The sequence below is a fragment of the Miniopterus natalensis genome, chromosome 7 (assembly GCF_054644295.1).
Source record: "Miniopterus natalensis isolate mMinNat1 chromosome 7, mMinNat1.hap1, whole genome shotgun sequence".
Taxonomy (NCBI): domain Eukaryota; kingdom Metazoa; phylum Chordata; class Mammalia; order Chiroptera; family Miniopteridae; genus Miniopterus; species Miniopterus natalensis.
In genome coordinates, this window is record NC_142087.1 from 72,675,440 (window position 1) to 72,697,530 (window position 22,091).

At 46.6% G+C, this 22,091-nt stretch overlaps 1 protein-coding gene and 1 pseudogene across 1 annotated transcript in view; both read right to left on the bottom strand.

Annotated features, from left to right (window-relative positions):
* Positions 1-22,091, bottom strand: part of PYGB (glycogen phosphorylase B) — a 57,437-nt gene that overhangs the window by 19,055 nt on the left and 16,291 nt on the right. The window contains exons 2-9 of the mRNA XM_016219065.2: positions 15,125-15,226; positions 11,763-11,841; positions 9,256-9,359; positions 5,029-5,160; positions 2,942-3,053; positions 2,477-2,559; positions 1,386-1,529; positions 712-804 (exon numbers count right to left, since the gene is read on the bottom strand). Coding sequence (XP_016074551.2) covers positions 712-804; positions 1,386-1,529; positions 2,477-2,559; positions 2,942-3,053; positions 5,029-5,160; positions 9,256-9,359; positions 11,763-11,841; positions 15,125-15,226 — 849 coding nt within the window. The remainder of the gene's footprint in view (positions 1-711; positions 805-1,385; positions 1,530-2,476; positions 2,560-2,941; positions 3,054-5,028; positions 5,161-9,255; positions 9,360-11,762; positions 11,842-15,124; positions 15,227-22,091) is intronic.
* LOC107541877 (ribosomal RNA-processing protein 7 homolog A pseudogene) lies at positions 20,163-21,509 on the bottom strand (annotated as a pseudogene).

The following is a 22,091-nucleotide window of genomic DNA, read 5'->3' on the forward strand; positions in this document are numbered from 1 at the left end:
AAAATACACCACTATACTAAAGAATCTAGGACCAAAATAAGTCACGAAAACAAACATATAAAGATGTAAACAATGTATTTCTTTAAACGTAATACTTCCTGGGACTTTTGCCATGATTTCTAAGATGAGAAAATATATATTAGAAGCCCTAAGAAGTGTCAGAATCCTTTTCTTGGCTTCCAAAAAAAATTGTCTGTGTCCTTGCACCCCTGATCCCACTCACTATGTTCTGGTCTCTTGGCAGAAACACCAGACCTGCTCCTGGAACTTTGTTCTCCCCTCAGTCCCCGTCTTCTTGAGGACAATGACCCTCCATTCTGCCAAGGCCACAGGGGAAAGGCCTCCCTCAGAGCTGTAGGACTAGCTCAGTACTCACAACCATTGCTGGGACAGACTCCAAGGTCAGGGGGATAGCATCACCCCATGCCCACCTCTATAGGGGATACCATCACCCCATGTGCCCAGCTCTGTGGGGAACACTGAGCCACGTGTCCAGATCTGCAGGGGGACACCATCGCCCTACATACCCAGCTCTGCAGGGAACACTGTCACCCCATGTGCCCTGTCCTACAGGGGATACTGTTTCCCCACGTCCCCAGCTCTGTGGGGAATGTCACCCCATGTGCCCACGTCTGCAGGGAATACTGTCATCCCCACGTGCCCAGCTCTGTGGGGGACACCATCACCCCCCACGCCCGTCCTCACGCTCACCTTGTCCCAGTCCACTCTCTCCACATCCACCAGGATCCGCATGAGCTCAGGAATGGCGAGGGCTGGGTGGGTGTCGTTCAGCTGAATGGCAACCTGAGGTTTACACAGGGTGATGCCTTCAGTCGCCTGCGCCCATGGGGTGGGCCTACGTGGCTGGTATGTGCAGGCCTCAGGTCCTCAGCCACCCACCCCTGAGGAGTCTATAGGGCTGACAGCAGGGAGCAGACAGGACGGCACGGGTGCCAGGCCACCCTGAAAACAGGCCAAGGAGCAGGGCCCGAGGGCCACAGAGGAGGACCGGGAGGACTCCAGGGGCTGGCTCTGCAGCATGTTTGCTCTGCCGTAGGGGTCCGGGAGCTGCAGGACCCGCAACCCTACAGCCCAAGGCCCTCTCAACGAGGAGATGTTGGATTTACTTAAAATCATTGACCTGAAACTGCCAAACTCGTCTGGCTTTGCCCAAGGGAGCCTTTTACAGTGTCTCTGGAGCCTTGACTCCTGGCAAGGCGCACTGTGGCCCTGGCTGGGGAAGGGGGACTGCCCCCCACAATGACGAGGAGACCAAGATGAGGGGATACTGCTCTCCCACCCGTGCCCCAGCCGTGAGGAAGAAACCAAGCCTGCGAGCATCCTGTCCTTCCCCACTGAGCTCAATCCCAAGTCAACAAACCAACCTTGTCTGGGAGTGTCTCAAAACAGGTTCTCACTGGGTCCCGGCAGCCGAACTTGGAGGACTTGAAGCGGCGGACAATGTCCTGCAGGGTGGCAGCCACCACGAAGTACTCCTGCTTCAGGCGGAGCTCCTTCCCCTCAAAGAACTGCAGAAACGTAACAGCTCCGGCACCAACTCGGACACGGAGGCTGCTACAGGCACTCAGAGGGCCCCCTAGGACCAGGAAAGGCTACTAGGCTGAGGGTTGGGGGTGTCCTGCCCCCGGGACCGTAGAGATGAGTGTGTGGATGAAAGAGGGAGAGCCCTTGAGTGCCAGCATGTTGCTGATGCCCCGACCCCCCCAATCCTGGGGCCCAGATGTCAGGTGACCTGAAGCTCGAGGGCACAGGCGGAAGGTCGCACATAAGTGGCTTAACATGTGTGTGACCTGCAGACGGGAGGAAGCACAAGGGCAGCCAGCAAAGGGTCCTACCATCCTGCATGAGGACACCAGGCAAGAGGGTCTAGTCCCTTAGCTGTCACAGGCTGAGGGCCAGGAACACCAGAGCCACCCAGAAATGCAACCTTCAAAGTCCATTCTAAAAATGCCATGTGCCTGAAGTTTTAGAATCTGCTCAAAATCTCCAGCACGGGGGCTGGGGGGAGAAGGGGGAAGGAGGCATTTACCGTGAGCCTGTCAGCACCAATGGTCTTTGCTACTATGTGCACATATTTCTTTGATAAAATAAAAAAAGAAACACGATCCACTAAGACAGGCACATTTCAAGGGCGCTCTTCTGGCAGCAACAACAAAAATGCCACCAGACACTAAATTCAACGGCAAGAGAGAATGTGGTTGTAACCTTCATATTTAGGATGAGATGGCATACTAAAGACCAAGAACGTTTCAAACCATGATTGTCTTGTATCTCAAGGTGTCACTGCAAAACAGGGACTACTGTCCCCACGTGACAAATGGCTCATCTACTTCTTGGGAAAGTGGCATCAGAAGAGCAGAAACCGCCTGGTCTCACCAGCAAACAGGTCCTTGCAGAGAGCCCCAGCCTATACTTGGCGAGGTGCGGCACAGACAGAAACTATGACGCTACTCACGTTGTCGTTGGGGTACAGGACTCTGGAGATGTTCTCGGCCAGATTCCGGTCCAGGACCGCCTCGATGTAGCCGCCCGTGTTAACTAAGAGTAGAGAGGAGATGGTGAGGTCAGGACCCACATTCCTCTCCTGTGCACCCTCACACCCAGATGCCCCACTTGCTTCCCTGAACAGCCTGAGGGTAAGCATTTCTGAACAGAAGTGTTGCTTTGCCTGCCTCACACCCGACCCCTCAAAAAGGTGCTGGGTGCCTTATCCCCCATGAGCCCTGCAGGGTCCCAGACCCCTTTCTCTTTCTTGAGGGCCTGGGCCTGGAGGGGTGACTCTGCCTGTGGGCCCTCCCTGGAAGTCCTCTGCTCACAAGGAAGCTGCCCTCTGCCTGCAGCAGGGAGAGTGCAGAGGGGGGACAGGAGCTGCGTGAGTTTTGGATAAGTCGCCCAATGAAGGTTAAAGGGCACAACGCACAGTCTTGGAGATTGAAGTCGTTGGGCGCTTTGGCGGACCACAGCCTCATGGTGTTGACAGTGTTGTTCTTGTAGCCTGGCACTGGGGTGTCGTACGGCATGGCAAGCACAACCTGGCGGAGGGAGGGATGGTCAGGGTCAGGGCTGAGCCAGCAGACAGTCCCCAGTCCCGGGCCTCCCCGCAGAGCAGCACCGGCCCAGCAGGAAGCAGCATCGGCACCCATGGTGAGGGCCGCCCGCTCACCCTCCCCTGGCTTTCCTCCTTCTGCCCAAAACACACCCAACCTGCCCTATGCCAGGCCACAGTCCCAACACCCTCCCCGCCCTGCTGCACACCTGTACCTGCAGCCCCAGCTCGCAGACGTCCTGAGTTAGGCCCACAGGCTAGACCCTGAGTACACTCCCGAGGTCACACTCTTTGTAGCCTGGCCTGCTTCAGCGCTGACACCACCTTAAGACTTCTTCCCGCTGCAGCTCCTGGAGGGGCCACTGCGCGAACCTGGCTCACGCTCCCTCAGCAGCCACTCCTCCGGCATCATCTGCTGCCCTCCACGCCTTCCCTCTTCTCGCTCAACTAACTTCCCCCTAAACGCTACTTCCATTTCTGACCTCCATTCCCACATCTGCGGTGAGGGTCCTCCTGTTGCAGGCCTTGATATCTAGCTCTCAACGAAACCAAACCGGCCACGCACTCGGCTCCCAATAGGAAATGCACGGCCTGCTCTCCACCCACAGAGGCTCCTGCACCCCAGGTTCCCATCTGACAGCTTTGCTCCTGGGAGGCACCGGAAGAAGTGTAAAAGCATCGAGGTCTCTTCCAGCTCTCGGACCCTCCAATGGGGCTTCTCAGGCATGCTTTTGGTAGCTCATACAAGTGCAACTGTGGCTCCACAAGATGAAATCAGCTCCGGCAGCCACAAAGGACTATGTAAGGGTGCCTCAGTGTCATCTTTCCCTCCCGATCTCCTCTCAACCTTCACCCTGCCCGCCGCTCCCCTATTTCCATGGCCTTGTTCAAGCAAGTGACAAGCGCTGCAAAGCCTCTCCAACTCCCTCCTTCCCTCTCCACGGCCAGCCCTCTGGGGTAAGGCCCTCATCACATGCAGCCTCCGATGCCCCAGCAGGCTCTGGGCCTCCTTACATACACTGACATGTCCATCTTCTACCAGCACACACATTTAGGAAAACCAAATCCCCTTCTCTGCTTTTCCAAACTAAATACTGATTGTTATGGCTCTTTAGGCCCCCAGCCGGCTCTAGCCTCATGTGCTCTATTTAACACTCATGTTGTAGGAAGTCTGGATGGCTCCCTTTTACATGCCTGTGACTACCCGTCTCCGGCTCACCCTGGTTTTCTCATCCTCTCCACGTTACTAGACGACTGTGACTTACTCATAGCAACTACCTCTGTCTCACGTGGTCTCTCCTCCACCCCCTCCACCCCATCAAACCACCAAGATGTGTGCTCTCTGCCATCTCTGAGCCCAGACTGGACTCGCCGCAAATACACCCTGCTGTGGCTGTCACCACACTCTGCCAGCACTCCATGCTCTTGCTCTGGTCCGGCCATCAGGTACCAGCTAGGAAAGATGGCCTGGGCCCTGTTCCAGGACATCCACCCAGGTCTCTCTACACATCTGGGGCTCTGAGGGATCAGAGTCAGTGGTGAGCTACACCTGGGGTACTGCTGAGAGCCATGGGCCACCAAGGACCAGGAGCACGTGGCAAGAGAGCATACGGAGTACCTGCTGGGGAGCTGTTTACATATCCCAGGGGATCAATGCCCTTGTCCCTGTCACAACGCTGTCCTGTTTGCCATTAACCAACTGCTGGTCTCCACCCCAACACATAGCCACTACAGAGTGTGGCTTCATGTTCAGCATTTTCCATTGTCTGGATAGTTTTCTGACAAAATGTAAAAAATCGAATGTGTAAGAAGAACACCTCCCAGGCTTCTACCTTGAGTTAGGTCTTCTAGGGAAGCTTATGGTGGCTCATACAGGTGCACACCTCCCACTTCCAAAAGAAAGCCAACTCAACAAGGAAACCCAAGTGGTCACGCTTCCTGGGAAACGCGGAGGTGGGTACCTGAGTGTCCAGCCACTTCACCCCCTCGGGGGTGTGCTCCACTCTCCCGTAGAAGTGCACAGGAAGCATGTACTCCGGCCGGGCCTTCTCCCAGGGGTTGCCATAGCGCAGCCAGTCATCGGCTTCCTCTACCTGCAAAACAGCCAGCAGCAAATTCAGTTCACAGACAGAGAGTCCTTGGCACTAGGCTGACCCTGTCCTTGGTCGGCACTAACCAAGCTGTCAAAATGACTCTGGTCCAGCACTGAAACAAAACTACAGCCTATTTACAATGCAAAGGTTTCCAATTTTAGTCAAGGCCACATACTTAAAATTAACACTCTGGACTATTAAGAAAACAAACAAGATTCAGAAAGCCCAGCCAGGTGTGGCTCATGGTTTAACACTGACCTAGGATCCAGGCGATTGGGGTTTGATTCCCAGTCAGGGCACATGCCCGGGTTGCGGGCTAGGCAGCCGATCCATGACTCTCTCATCATTGACGTTTCTCTCTCTCTCCCTCTCCTTTCCTCCCTCTGAAATCAATACAGATATTTTTTTAAAAACAAAATTCAGAAAAATGCATCAAAGTGAAAAGACATTAAGAACTACCTGAATTCAGCAATAAAAAGAGGTCCTGATGATGCTACAGCATGAATAAACCTTGCAGAGTCAAAGAAGCCCACATATTGTGTGACCCCATGTACGTGACATGCCTAGAACAGCAAATCCAGAGACAGGACACGGATGAATTGTCACCAGGCACTGGGCGTGACTGCAGATGGGTGCTGGGTTTCTTTTTGGGTTGACAAAAATGTTCTGGAAATATAGTGGTGATCGTTGCCCCACTTTGTGAATATATTAAAAACTTGGTATCTCAATAGCTTTTATTTAAAAATAAAAAAAGGATCACGGAAAGCCTACTGCTTTGAAAATGACATCACAAACCCATGGGTGCCAGGGGCCAACCTGCCTCCTGGGGAGCACTTGCAGTGGGCAGGCTGGGCACTTCACTGGAAGACACTTTCCTTTCTGCTTGTTTTCCAGAAACCACACCCAGTGGCATCCAAAATCAGTAAATATGCAAAACCACTCCCACAAATGAAATTAAAAGCAGTCTCACAGACTCCAACGTTTGACAGTTTGGTTGGGCTGCTTTGCCCACCACCCTGTGGAATTTATTCTGCTTGCAAGCAACGGGATAAGTTCATTTGGTAGGGCAATAAATGAAGAATCATAAATATAAATTAACTAAAATCTATTTTTTAAATCAATTTTTGATAATAGGTTTATTTATTTATCACTGACTTCATTGGGGTGACCTTGGTTAATAAAATTATATAGGTTTAAGTATACAATTTTACAATGCATCATCTGTATATTGTATTGTGTGTTTACCGCCCCCAAATTAACTAAAATTTAAATAAAATCAAGTTATTTTCCTTCAAATTGAACAAACAACCCTATCTATGTATGTTACTTTGAGGTTTTTTTCTTTTTTAAATATATTTTTGTTGATTTCAGAGAGAGGAAGGGAGAGGAAGAGCAACATCGATGAGAGACAGTCATTGATTGGCTGCCTCCTGCACGCCTCCTACTGGGGATCGAGCCCGCAACCTGGGCATGTGCCCTGACAGGGAATCAAACCACGATCTCCTGGATCCTAGGTTGATGCTCATCCGCTAAGCCATGCTGGCAGGGTGAGGGGTTTTTTCTAATGGTCCTTACACAAAAGTAAAAATTCACGGAGAGCGCATTTGGGTTGTGATTTTAGGAAGGTGACATGGACGAGGCCACTGCTTCAATATGCACCTCTCCACAGCACTCCTGGCGAGATGCTTCTGTCTGTGCGGCAGGTATTCATCAGAGGACCAGCCCTCCCTTTTGACCTCCTGGCAGAATGTTCTTGCCATTAGTGAGATTTTCCAGCTCCAGAGCCCGGCCATCTCCCACAGAGCAGTCGTCTGCAGAAGCAGCACCTTCCTAAATACAACAGGCATTGGAGTCTCCCCTCTGGGGTCCTCCTACCTGACAGGTAGGCTGTCCTGTGGCCCCTGTTGGCCACCATGCTGCTGTGTGACCACTGCTCACGTTTAATTCTGCTGCAGCTAAACTCAACTAAAAACCATTCTAACTAATTGGCTCCCATGAAAACAAGGTGAGAGGAGACCTTTACCACTCACCTATCATCCTGGGACTATCTTTAAGCTGCTATGCAAGACGGCAAGAGGTATAGGAACTAGAAACCAGAGGAAAGAAATGTCTGTGGTCGTAAAACCACCACTAAAAACCATTCCTGCTTACAACCATAACACCAAGTAGGTGAGAGGTTCTGTCTTATAAATATACACATGACCTCAACTGTAAAAGGTTGGGTCAAAGAACACATGTGTAAACTAGTGTAGCCACTGTGGAAAACAATACAGAGGTTCCTCAAAAAATTAAAAAGAGAGCTAACATATAACCCAGCAATTCCACTTCTAAGCATCCAAAGAAACTAAAAACACTAATTCAAAAAGATATACATCCCTATGTTCAATGCCAAGATATGGAAGTAATATAGGTACCCAAAAATAGATAAATGGGTAAAGAATATGTGATATAAACGTGAAATATTCCTCAGTTATAATACAGAATGAGATCTTGCCATTTGTAACAACATGGATCGACCCAGAGGGTATTATGTTAAGTGAACAAGTCCGACAGAGAAAGACAAATACATGATTTCCCTTATATGTGGAATCTAAAACACAAAATAAAATAGAAACTCATAGAAACAGAGAACAAATTGATGGTTGCCAGAGGGGAGGGAGAGTGAGAGGATGGGTGAAAAAGGTGGAGAGAAACAAAGGTCATTTTATAATCTCCAGTTATAATATAAATAAGTCATGGGGATGTAACAGATGGCACACAGAACATAGTCAATAATATTGTAATAACTTTGCATAGTAAGATGGTTACTAGACTTGCCATGGTGATCAGATTGTAAGGTATATCGATGTTGAATCACTATGTTGTACACTTGAAACTAATATTGTATGCTAACTATGCTTTAATAAAACAAAACAAAAAACTCAAAAGTTAAAACTAGACATCTTTGATCATTTCTTAAAAACAGAACGAAACACATGTACACAGGTTGGAGTACATCTGACAAGCACACACATGACGAACTGTGAGTGAAATTATCCGCAAGGCACCAGGAGGAAAGCTGCATTTCTTTCAAGGTTGGAGGGAGTATTTCTAGAAATTAAACAATGGCCACAAATGTGTTTTAAGTTTTATTTTTATCCATAATTTTCTTTGCCAACATTTTATTACGAGCATTTTCAAACATACAGAAATGCTAAAAGAATTGGCAGTGAACACCCACCACCCAGGTTCTAAAACTGTTAATATTATACTTGATTTATTGCAAATCCATCCATTGATCCATTAATTTTTGGATGCATTTCGAAGCAAGTTGCACACATTTACACACTCCTCCCCGACCATTTCAGCATGCTCGCCATTAAGTACAGTTCATCGTGTGTTTATTTTTTAGGATAATATGTATACTGTGAAGTGCATAAATCCTGTGGATACCATTGATGAATTCTGACAAGTGCATACCTGTGTGACTCAAACCCCATCAAGATACAGGGCATTTCTATCACCCCAGCCATCAACTATTTCGTTGACAATATACTACTCTCGAGTTACAAAACTTTCAATCCTAACTAAGGACCACTTTCCTTTGCAGGGTTTGGCCTCTAACCCCACATGATGCTGTCCTCTCACTGGTGTCAGAGAGATAAGGCTGAAGGTGGGAACAAAACCAACTACGACTGTTTTTTAAGTACTCCAGGACAATTGTCCCTCTGAGGGTGAACCACAGAGGGGGCCACTTTTACTCTGCCCTGAGATACCACAGGAAACCAGCACAAAGCCTATGGTATTCTCTCCACCTCCACCCACTCTCTGCCCCTGGTGTCGCCTATAAGGTCCCGCAGGCTCTGGGCCCCACCCCATCAGACTTGCAATGAGCTCACACAGTAGACCAACTTCTGCCAGCCCATGTGGAACTATGAAGAAAGCATGGAGCTCGTAAGATTGTCCTGACCTGCCCGACCTCTGCTTGCCTAGGACTGGCATGTAGTCTCTCCATGAAGGAGTTTAAAATATTAAAAGCTGAACTGAAAGTGCACCTATTTATATTCTTGTGTGAATGAGAGCTGGAAATTAGTGAAGGAACCAAGTCTCACCCACCTGCCAGCCATTGACAATCTTCTGGTTAAAAATCCCAAACTCATAGCGGATTCCATAGCCATAGGCGGCCAGGCCCAAGGTGGCCATCGAGTCAAGGAAGCAGGCTGAAAATTTCAAACACAAAGAAGTTCTTCTGATCAAAGACAATATGTTCAAGGCCCACCGGAGGCAATGCCCAGACACCTAAGAAGCAGGTGCTGGGCTGCCAGCCTCCAGGGTGTTGGTGATTCAGTGGTAACCACAGTCAGCTTCAGGTATCATGAAAAAGAAAACCAAAATACCCCTCACTCCCTTCGACTTGATTGCCCAGGGCCATGCCAAGAAGGTATCAATGTGGGGATGATTTGGGGGGTGTGGGACGATGGGGAAAGGAGAACACAGCCACACTCGGCACATCTTCAAGTGCATCAGCCCCACTGCCAATTTCTCCTAGAGAGTCTCACTTGAACTGACAGCCTCCCCATCCCCCGCACAGTCAACCTCAAATCCAAGCTGTCCGGAGAGCAGGGGACCATCTACACACTAGTGGGGAAGGCACAGAAACGGGGGCTGGGAATGTACATTTCACTGTCCACAGTGCCAAATACCCAAGCGCCAAAGTGCGCCCAGGGTGCCGGGGAAGTGGCTGGAGCAGCATGTCACCAAACTGACCCCTTATTCTGATCAAAATGTCTTGGGGAAAAGCAAGCAGTGTTTTAAGTAAAGATCCAGAAGGTAGCCTTACTAACCTCCTGGATCAAAAAAAAAAAAAAAGAAAAAAAGGAAAGGAAAAAACACACACAAAACACCAAGCAAATAAAAAATATGCCTAATTCACCAAACATGCACAGATCCCTGGATGTCAGGCCCTTTACCGAGGGACAAGAATAAGGAAAACGCCAAAAACGTAAGATCTGGGCTCTTGTTTTGAGGAAATCATTCCCACAGGAGGGACAGCGGCTGGGGCTGCCCAAGTCTGCACAGGTGACAGGAGTCTGTGAAGCAGGAGGTGCCCTCAGGGAAGGCCAGTGGCACCACAGAAGGGGCAGGGCAGGTAGTCAACATGAATCTGACTGGCAAAGTCGGAAAATGCCCAGAATGTAAGTGGATTGTGAAGGGCAGGGGATGGGAACCCCTGGCTTACCGTCCCCAAGCTTGGGGTAGGAGGAGAGGCTTGGCAGCCACTCCAGTAAAGGACACCAAGTGGCCTGGAGCTTCCCTTGGGCTGGGGAAATAGGTCCTGTTTTTACTATGATTAACAGAATGCCTTCAGGGTGAAGGGGACTGAGGCGGACTGAAACTCTCGGGCTTGAGGACACTGGGGCTCCCAGCGGGGCTGCAGGGGAAGAAAGGCTGGCGAGCTGTCTGGTGTGGTCTCACCTTCATACACTAAAACAGAGCTCTGCCCTGCAGAGCAGGATGCACAGGACACACACGGGCTTTTCACACCAAGGGGTGGAGGTACGCAGGCCTTGCCAATTCTTTCTTTTTTTTTTTAAATCCTCACCCAAGGACAAGCTTTTTATTGATTTTTAGAAGAGGAAGGGAGAGAGAGAGAAACACTGATCAGTTGACTCCTGTATGCACCCCACCCGGACCGGATATCGAGCCTGCAGCCTAGCTATGTGCCCCATTCAGAATTCAAACCCACAAGCCTCCGGTGTACAGGACGACACTAACCAACTGAGCCACCCGGTCAGGGTGCCAATTGTTTCTTTATATAGATCCATGTGCTGTTTTGTTTGAGATAAACATGTTGCATTTATAATTTGTGGAGAATTTACTTTAAAATTTAAAAATACAAACACACACACACACCCGCCCCCATAAATTTTAGGGCATTTGTTCTCTTTACAAAATGACAACTCCCAAAAGGGTTCATGACACCAGTGGCAGGGGCCTGAGCCCACCCTCCCCTCGCCCCCCCAACACAAGAGCAGCACAAGACCTAACTCATCCTTGCCCTGGGGACACCGTGCCAAAGCGCTCCGAGGCGCACAGTAAAATCAGACCTCACCGCGACTGCTCTTTCCACTTCCATGTTCTTAACCCTGCTCCCTCTCCCCAAAAACACTGGCTAAGAGAATTAAAACAGAAAACCCCCACAAACGGAGTGTGCTCTCAAATAGTTTACCAAAGGAGTAACATGCCCCCAAAGGAACAGCTCTGAAAGCTGTGTGTGTGTTTCTATTAATCTTTCTCCCAGTTACTGGCTTTTGGATCATGGAGAGTGATTAGTATATTGGAATCTTCTCCTCTCCCAGCACCAGTCCCCCAACACTGGTAAGCCTGGTCTTCATGATCTTTATGAAAAGTGCCCCTTGGGTAAAAGAGACATACATCTTGCATTTTTTTCCCCCTGCCAGAGGCAAAGGTTTATGACCTGGAACACACACTGAGAGGGACCAATTTACCCTCACTGTCAGAAGTGTCAGGAGCACGGCTGACCCTGGCCTCACCATGTGATCACTTGGGAACGCACCGTGTTAGGAAAAACTCGTTGTAGGCAGGCGCCTGGGGTTAGTTACCTGCCAGCCTCCCCAAGCCTCCATTCCCCAGGCCAGCATCTTCTTCTATTTCCTCCAGTTCTTCCAAGTCTAACCCCAACTGTGAATAGAAACAGAGATAATATTTTAATATGACTTAATATTTTCACTCAAGCACCAGGCGGAAAGATATTTAAATCTTTTGAGTTTATATCAAAGGTTAGAGTCTGCTTTCTTCTAGACTTGAAAATCCAATGTTAAAATCCATTTGGATTTTAGGATCAGGTTGTCGATCTCTGCAAAGAAGCCAACTGGAATCGTAGTGGGGATTGCACTGAATCTGTCCATCAATTTGGAAGTATTGCCATCTTAACAACACTAAGTCTTCTAAGCCATTAATATAGTGTGCCTTTCTATTTTTAGGTCTTCTTTAATTTCTTTCAACACTGTTTTATAGTTTTCAGAATATAAGTTTGCACCTCTTTTGGAATTTATTCCTAAGTATTTTATTCTTTTGGATATTAATTTAAATAGAGTTGTTTTCTTAATTTCATTTTTGGATTGTTCATTACAGGTATATAAAAATAGTTGATTTCTGTAGATTGATCATCTATCCTGCAAACTTGCTGAATTCATTCATTTGTTCTAACGTACTTTATTGGATTCTTTAGGATTTTCTAGATCATGTCATCTCCATAGTTTCCTTCTTCCATTCCAATCTGGATGCTTCTTACTTCATATTCTTGCCTAAATACCTAGACTAGCACCATCAGACAATATTGAGTAGGAGTGGTGAGAGTGGCATCCTCGAAACAAAGAAGGTTAACTCCAGCTGGGGACACAATCAGTCAAATGCAGACAAGAGGACACTCTATAAGACAAACCCAGTTTCAACAAATAAACAACAATGCATAAAAATTTTTAAAAAAAGAAGCATATAGATTAAGAGAGATTAGGATATATATCGAGCAAATGCAACTTCATTTCTATTTTCTTTCTTTTTTTTAACCCTCACCTGAGAATATTCTTTCCATTGCTTTTCAGAGAATGGAAGGGGGAGTGGGGGAGGGGGGAGAGAGGGGGAGGAAGAGAGAGAGAGAGAGAAACATCGATGTGAGAGAGACACATCGATTGGTTGCCTCCCCCATGCACCCCGACTAGGGTGGGTATCGAGCCTGCAACCGAGGTACATGCCCTTGACCAGAATCGAAGCCGAGACAATTCAGTCTGCGGGCCGACGCTCTGACCACTGAGCCAAACTGGCTAGGGCCCAACTTAGTTTCTAAACATGTTACTTAAAAATTATAAGGCAATCAGAAATTGGCACACTGCCTAAAAAGCTGATGTTAAAGGGTTAATTGTCAGGCCCGGCCAGCATGGCTCCGTGGTTAAGCATCGACCAGGATATTGCGGTTCGATTCCCGGTCAGGGCACATGCCCGGGTTACAGGCTCGATCCCCAGCAGGGGGCGTGCAGGAGGCAGCTGATCAAGGACTCTCATCATTGATGTTTCTCTCTCCCTCTCCCTCTCCTTTCCTCTCTCTGAAATCAATAAAAACATTTTTTTTTTTTAAAGTATTATTGTCAGTATTCCAGGGATCATAATGGTGTGACCCTATCTGTTAGAGATACCTGTTGAAATATTTACAAGTGAAATATTATACTGCCTGATGTTGGCTTACACAGTCTGGGCGTGGTTGGGTTTAAATGAAACAAGCGTGGCCATGAGTTGGGCTTGATGACTCAGGTGAAGCCAGCTGATGGGTATGTGAAAGTTCACTATAACGATCACTCATTTTTATATACATTTAAAATTTTCTATAATGAAGACATTTTTAAATGTGTCCTTGATGGTTCAGTCAAGAGAGAACAGCTTCTTTTGAAGTTCTAGTTTTTAGCGTAAACTGCTCCTGGGAGCTGCTTTCTAGCCCTGTATGATACATTGTGTCATGTTTTCTTTCTGACATTACATTGCACATGGGGAGCCTGGGGAGAAGGCCTGTCTCAGCTCGGCATCATCTTTTTGTTCCTATTCAAAGCATCCAGTACCCACCTTAGGACTAGAAAGGCCCAGCAAATGAGACACTAAGGGTTTGATCAACATGAAAGCTTTTCAAACACAAGCTAGACAGCAAGGGAAATACCACTTTTAAGAAAATAATGTACAATGTTTAAAAGAATATATGCTTCCCTGTATTTTCTAAGTTTCTATAGTTAACACATTTTTTTCTGTAATAAAAATTATAAACAAATATTGTATAATTATGGTACAAACATTCCCTAAAATCTTTAGTATATGTAAGAATTGTATAAACTGAAAATCCTTTGAAAAAAACAAAATGCTTTATACAATTGCAAAATCTAGAGAAGATCTAACAGACTGTATGTTCTACAGTACTTGTAAACATGTTCTAACATGCAATCAGAGATGAAATGACAAATGAAGATAGCCTCTATCTTTTAAGATAATTTTGAGCATAAGACTCCCATTTTGGGGAGTCAACTTGTAAACTTAAACTATTTGCCCCAGACTACCCTCTTCACTAAGTCTTGGCGGGGGAGGCATGATTCCCCACAATGCTGGGCTGCCTGATGGCCCTGCAAGGCTCACACCACACCTCCTCCAAGAAGGCCCCCAGAGCACCTCCCACCTCAAAACCAAAACCAAACCTTAGCAGAAGCAGTGGAAGGTACAACTCTGGTAAGGACCCTTCTGTGTATGTGCAAAAGGGCAGAAGTGATACATCTTCACACTCCATAAATTCTACACTGAGCATCTGGGTGAGGGAGAAAGATGATGTACAGGGAAGTGGGACAGAGACAGAAAACAGGACCAATTTCAGCTCTGCTCTAAAACTGCAAAGGAAATGTGAAAGACCTCCAACTAAACAACTGTTAATGAAGACTCCCTAAGCAAAGGCAGTTTCTATTCTGTTTAGGGGACAAAGGGCAGTTTTATTACTGGATAGGATGAGCACAAGAGGTTATCTTAGGGTGGAGGCGGGACACTGGAGGTAGGTTACCAGTTCAATCAAGCAAGGAGAAGTGGGACAATACTTCTGCCACACGATAAATCTGCCCCCAGGGTGGGAGTGAGGAGTACAGTGGTTTCTAGAAGCCTCTAAACCTTAGCGTTAAATGCAACAGTGTCCTTGCACTCCAGTGTATTAATAGCTTTCCATCTAGTTCTTACTTTCTCCCCTGGAGAAAGAGGAGCGTCACCCACCAACCCATTCGCCCTCACAGAGGATAGAGTACACCGTTAGACGTTTCCCAGGCCCCTGGTGGCTGCAAATCCTAACACCCATGCTCACCTCTGTCAGTGCTCACCTCTGTGGGGCCTGGATTAAAACCTCGGTGCAACAGGAGAGACTACCTGGCAGCCTGGCCCCAAGGACCCGTACCTGATAGATGGCTTCATCACAAGCATTCTGAAGGCCCAGGTTCACCATTGTGTTCTGCAGTGTACGGCCCATGTAGAACTCCAGGGAAAGGTAATAGATGCGCTGAGAGGGCAAAAGAAAGCATCTTAGATCTCTTGTTCCATCTACACCACAAGCAGAATATGGTGATGAGTGAACTCCTAAAAGAACCTAATGGGGATTTCATTTATGTTAACCCAGAACTTCCTGGCACATCCCAAAATGAACTCACTCCCTTCACCAGGCCTTAACCACCCTCAGTTTTTCAAGGGCGTCTCACTAGGGAACACAATTTTTTCTTCTTTTGGCTTTATACTTCTTTTACTTTTTAAAATTTTTCAATTATAGTTGACATTCAATGTTTTATTAGTTTCAGGTGTACCACATAGTGATTAGACATTTATGTATCTTAAAAAGTGATCCACCCCCCATAAGTCTAGTATCCACCTGGCACCATAGTTATTACAATAAGTTATTCTTTTTTTAATCATCATCTCAGGATATTTTTTCCATTGCTTTTCAAAGAGGATGGAAAGGAGAAAGAGAGACATACGAGACACATTGATTGGTTGCCTCCCGCACTTGCCCCAACCAGGGTCAGGGATCAAGCCTGCGACTGAGGTACATGCCCTTGGCAAGAATCAAACCCGAGACCCTTTAGTCCATCGGCCGATGCTCTATCCACTGAGCCAAACTGGCTAGGACCCATTTGTTTATTTTTAATTTTGTTTCCCTTGCACATGGAGACATATCCAAAAAAATTATTACTCAGAGCAATGTCAAAGTATTTACTGCCTGTCTTCCTCCAGCAGCTTTATGGATTCAGGCCTTACATTTAAGTCTTTAACCCATTTTGAGTTTATTTCTGTATATGGTATAAAAAAGTGATCTAGTTCAATTTTTTGCATGTATCTGCCCAGTTTTTCCAACAATTATTATTTTTCAATGGGTCTGAGGTTTATGCCTAATGACCTCAGGTGTAACCATTTTTTAAAATGTTTTTATTGATTTCAGAGAGAGGAAGGAAGAGGGAGAGAGAGATAGAAGCACCAATGATGAGAGAGAATCATTGATCAGCTGCCTCCTGCACATCCCCTACTGGGGATCAAGCCCGAAACCCAGGCATGTGCCCTGACTGGGAATCAAACTGATCGCCTGGTTCATGGGTTGATGCTCAACCACTGAGCCACACTGACTGGGCCCAACAACAATTATTGAAGAGATTCTCTTTACCCCATTGAACAGTCTTGCTTCTTTTGTCATAAATTAATTAACCAGCCCAGCCGGCCGTGGCTCAGCAGTTGAGCATCGGCCTAGGATGAAGGAGATCAGGGTTCGATTCCCAGTCAGGGCACATGCCCAGGTTGCAGGCTGCAGCCAATCAATGACTCTCTCATTATTGATGTTTCTACCTCTCTCTCTCCCTCTTCCTTCCTCTCTGAAATCAATAAAGATATATTAAAAATTAATTAATTAACCATATAGACATGGGTTTATTTCTGGGCTCTCTACTATGTTCCATTGATCTGTGTCTATTTTTATGCCAGTACCATTCTCTTTTGGCTACTACAGCCTCGTAGTAGAGTTTGACATCAGGTAGTGTGATACCTCTAACTCTGTTTATCTTTCTCAAGACTGCTTTGGCTGCTCAGGTCTTTGGGGGTTCCATATAAATTTTAGGATTCTTTGTTCTACTTCTGTGAAAAATGTCATTGATATTTTGATAGGGGTTGCATTAAATCTATAGACTGCTTTGGGGAATATGAACACTTTAACGATGTTAATCATCCCACCCATGAGTATGGTATATGCTTCCATTTATTTGTACCTTCTTTATTTTCTTTCTTCAATGTCTTGTAATTTTCTGAGTATAGGTCTTTTACCACCTTGGTTAAATTAATTCCTATGTATTTTTTGATGCAACCGTGAATGGAATTATTTTCTTAATTTCTCTTTCTGATAGTCCATTAGTGGTGTATAAAAATGCAACTGATTTCTGAATACTGATTTTATATTCTGATACTTTCCTGAATTCATTTATCAGTTCTAATAGTTTTTTGGTGGAGTTTTTAGGATTCTCTCTATATAGTATCATGTCATCTGCAAATAATGACAGTTTTACTTCTTCCTTTTCCAATCTTCCTTTTATTTCTTTTTCTTGTCTTATTGCTATGGGTAGGGCTTACAATGCTCTGTTGAATAAAACTGGTGAAAGCAGACATCCTTGTCTTGTTCTTAATCTCAAAGGAAACACATTTAGCTTTCTCTATTGACTATGTTAGCTGTGGGTTTGTCATCTGTGGCTGCAAAAATGGTGAGGTATATTCATTTGTCCCACTTTGCTGAGTTTTTATCATAAATGGATGCTGGATTTTGGCAAATGCTTTTTCTGCATCTACTGGTTTGATCATATGATTTTTATTCATTTAATTTATGTGGGACAACACGTTCATTGCTTTGCAGATACTAAACCAACCTTACATTCCAGGAATGAATCACACTTGATTATGGTGTATGATCTTTTTTAATGAATAGCTAAATTTGGTTTGCTAAGATGTTGTGGATTTTTGCATCTATGTTCATTAGGGATATTGGCTTATAATTTTTGTAATATCATTGTCTGGTTTTGGAATCAGATTAATGCTGGCCTTGTAAAATGAGCTTGGGAGCCTTCCTCCTCCTGAGTTTTTTGAAACAGCTTGACAAGGATAGGTGTTAATTCTTCTTTAAATGTTTGGTAAAATTCAGCTGTGAAGCCATTAGGTCCAAGACTTTTGTTTGATGGGAGGTTTTTTTTTTATTATTACTGATTCAATTTCATTGGTAGTAATTGGTTTGTTTAGATTGTTTCTTCTTGATTTCACTTTGGAAGATTGTATATTTCTAGAAATTCATCCATTTCTTCCAAGTTGTCCAATATGTTGAAATGTGTTTGTAGTATTTTCTTATAATCCTTTGTATTTCTGTGGTGTCAGTTGTCACTTCTCTTTCTTTTCTGATTTTATTTGGGTCCTCTCTTTTTTTCTTACTGAGTCTGGTTAAAGGTTTATCAATTTTGTTTATCTTTTCAATGAACTAGCTCTTGGTTTCATTGATCTTTCCTATTGCTTTTTAGGCTCTACTTCATTTATTTCTGTTTTGATCTTTATTATTTCCTTCCCTCTACTCACTTTGGGTTTCATTTGTTCTTTTTTCTAGTTCTTGTAAGTGTAAGTTTAGATTATTTGAGATTTTTCTTGTTTCTTGAGGTAGGCCTATATCAGTATAAATTTCTTAGTACTACTTTGGCTGTGTCCCATAGATTTGGTGTCATTGTGTTTTCATTTGTCTCAAAGTATCTTTTGATTTCTTCCCTGATCTTGTTAATCCATTCACTGTTTAGTAGCATGTTATTTAGCCTCCATGTATTTGTGTTTTTCAGTTTTTTCTTGTGAACAAAGAAGATGCTTGATATGATTTCAGTCTTCTTTAATGTACTGAAACTTGTTTTGTGGCCTAACATGAGGTCTATACTGGAAAATGTTCCATGTGCACTTGAGTACAATGTATATTCTGCTTCTTTGGTGTGAAATGTTCTGAAAATGTCAATTAAAGCCACCTGATATTATGTGTCATTTAACGCCTCTTTTTCCTTATTGATCTTCTGTCTGGATGATTTGTACATTGATGTCAATGGGGATTAAAGTCACCTAAGATAACTGTGTTACTGTTGATCTCTCCCTTTATATCTGTCATTATTTGCTTTATAATATTAGGTGTTCTTATGTTGGGTATGTAAATGTTTACAGGGGTTATATCCTCTTTGGATTGATCCCTTTATCATTATAAAACGTCCTTTGTCTCTTGTATTGCCTTTTTTTTTTTTTTTTTTTAACTATAAAGGCAGTGTTTATTAAAGTATATCTCATTTTCAAAATTGAGCCATCAGCTGTTAGTATGTATACATTTTGGGGGGAAAACCTGTAGAACCAGCGCACCCCCGACCACTTGGTCCTCTTTAGCCTAGCACTGCAAATTCACAACTAAGAATGGCCCAGAACCCCAGAGTTTGGACACTCCCCTCCCAATGAGGCCTTTCTCACCGACTTGGAGCCAGGGCTGAATCACCCAGGGGTGCTATGAATAGATGGGCCCTGAGAGCTCTGAGTCAGTCAGTCATGGCCCTGCAGCTCACCGTGGGTGACACTTCTGAACCACAAGGAGGTAGACAACTGGAAAGTCCAAGCAGAGGTGCCCTTGGAGTCCCCTCTCTGGGCCACATCTCACCGCCTGTCCCCTTCCTCTCCAGCGGTTCCAGTTTGTGGAAGTCCCAGGCAATCACTACATCCACAGGAACCAACCTGATCTCAAGGCCGGTGTCATGAGCTCCTTCTTGCAGCACAGGTATAGGATACCAGCCCAGCTGCAGCCCCGGGCCTGGGGTTACTGAGACCTTGTGCTCTCTGCTCAGTACCCCAACATCCAGCTCCTGCAGCCCCCAGCCAGGCCAGCTGCCATGGAGACAGGCCTCCCTGATCTTGCCCAGCATGAGCTGGCAGTGGAGGCGTGGGGTGAGGTTTTTGTCTCCAACATTTGTGTCTTTACAGGGGGAGACTGTCTGGATTCGGGGTAGTCTGTTTTGTGGCTGATCATCTGCAGTGAGCTGGTGATGCTACAGGAAGGGGGGGCTGGGATCTGCCCACCTGGCCTGCAGCCCAGCAGCTTTTGCAGCCTCTTCCTGCTGCCCGCCTGGATGAAGAGTAAACTGTTCTTGTATTTTCTCTCATTGCTTCTGCGGTTTCACCGCAGTGGGCGCTTTTCCACTGAGGGTTAGGGGGAACTAGAGCAGACACTTGGCTTTTAGAGGGGATCCAGAGACAGGCTGGGAAGAGGGCAGGAGCGGGAAGGAACCACTTCCTGGGCCGGTGGCTTCCTGAGGCCAAGTCCTCATGCCAGGCAGGCCTCACCCGCACTGGGCTCAGGACGGCTGAAGCACAGGGACTGAGGGGTGACGCTGTCCTTCATCCCGCTGTGTGTGGGCTCAGATTTTCGGTGCTGTTTGATGTGGCAGCCCCTTAGCCTGGGCGGTGAGCACCCAGGCCTTCATGTCCTCGCTGGCCACGCAATACCCATCTGTGCCAGCTCTGGAGGGGCGGAATTTGCGCTGGGCCCGCATCAGTTCAATCCTCCGCTGGTCCCCCTCGAACTTCTTGCGCAGCTGTGCGAGGCGCTCCATCCTGGCCTCACGGTGCTGCCGGGAGTCCAAGCTGAGCAGCTCCTTGCGGGCGCGCTTCTGCTCCTCCCTCTCCAGCACCCGCAGGCTGGCTGCCTCCGTGCGGGGGAGCACAGGCCGCCGACGAGGCGGGTCACCTCCACCCAGCCCTCGGCGTCGGGGACCCCTTCCTCCTCCTCGGCCTGGGCTTCCTCCGTGGCGCTCTTCTTGCCATACGCCTCCATGACCGTGTCCACTCCTACCCTCGGGGCCTCTGGGTCCGGCAGGGAGTCTGACCCACTCGGGAGGCCGCCCTTCACGGGTGCCTCTCTGTCGAGACCAGCAAAGGGCCCTCCAGGGCTAAGGCAGCCGGCACCCCCTCGGCTTCTGGAACACCACGTAGGCCCCCTGGAAGCCCGGAACGGGCTTGGGGTGAAAAAGCCTTTGACTTTGGCTCCCGTGGGCTCTCAGGGAGCTCGGGTCCCCGGGAATGCCGCTGACTGGACGGAGCCACAGGGACAGAGGCGGCGGCGCAGGGACTCCTCGTGCAGGACGGGGCGCGTGGAGGGCAAGGAGGGCCCTCTTCGGAGGCCAGAGGACTTGGTGCCTTCTCGGACCCTGTGCTCGCTCACATACAGTAACGGGAAGCCTGCTGGTTTTCAGAGAGCTCGACCGGAGCGGCTGAGCAGCCAGGCGGCCCGGAGCCCCCTCCTCGGCACCCCGCGCCGGCCGCTCCCTCCTGCGCCCACCGGATTGCCCACCGCGCCTTTATTTATTTATTTATAATTTTATTTTTGTTTAAAATATTACAGATGTCCCATTTTTTACTTTTTAAATTTATATACATATTTTTAATTTTATTTTTGGCGCCTTTATTTTTATTCAAGCCTATTTTGTCTGATAAAAGTGCTGCTACCTCAGACTTTTTTTCATTTGCATAAAATATACAGGGTGGGGAAAAGTAGGTTTACGTCGTTCAAACGGAAAATAACACAATAATAAATAATACAAGAATAAACGCTGTGTTTCATATACTCACAACTGTACACCTACGTTTGCCTCACCCTGTATTTTTCCAACCCTTTAACTTTCAGTCTTGTGTGTCTTTCCATCTGAAGTGAGTCTCTCACAGGCAGCAAATGTATGGCTCTTGTTTTCTTACCCACTCAGCCACATGTGAGTAAGGAGGATGCCCACCCACACTAACTGGGCACTGAGCAGGGGACCTGAAATAGTCAAAACAATCTTGAAGAACGAAGTTGGAGAACTCACACTTCCTATTCTCAAACCTTACTATACAACCACAGTCATCAAGATTGTGAGGTGCCCTGCCTGGTGTGGCTCAGTTGGCTGGAGTGTCATCCTGTACACCAAAAAAGGTTGTGGGTTTGATCCCGGGTTGGGCGGCATACAGGAGGCAACCAATTGATGTCTCTCTCTCTCTCTCTCATCAATAAAAACATGTCCTCGAATGAGGAATAAAATGCTATTACAAAATGTGTGGTAATGGCATAAGGATGGACACACAGAGCAACAGAATAGAATACAGAGCCTAGAAATAAACCCTCACATTTAGGGTCAATTGATTGTCAACAAAAATGCCCAGGAAAATCCAGCAGGAAAGAACAGTCTCTTGAACAAATGGTGCTGGGACAACTGGATATCCACAAACCCATACCTCACATCAAATACAAAAATTCAAAATGGATTAAAGACCTAAATATAAAAATCAAAATTATAGAACTATAAATGAAAAAG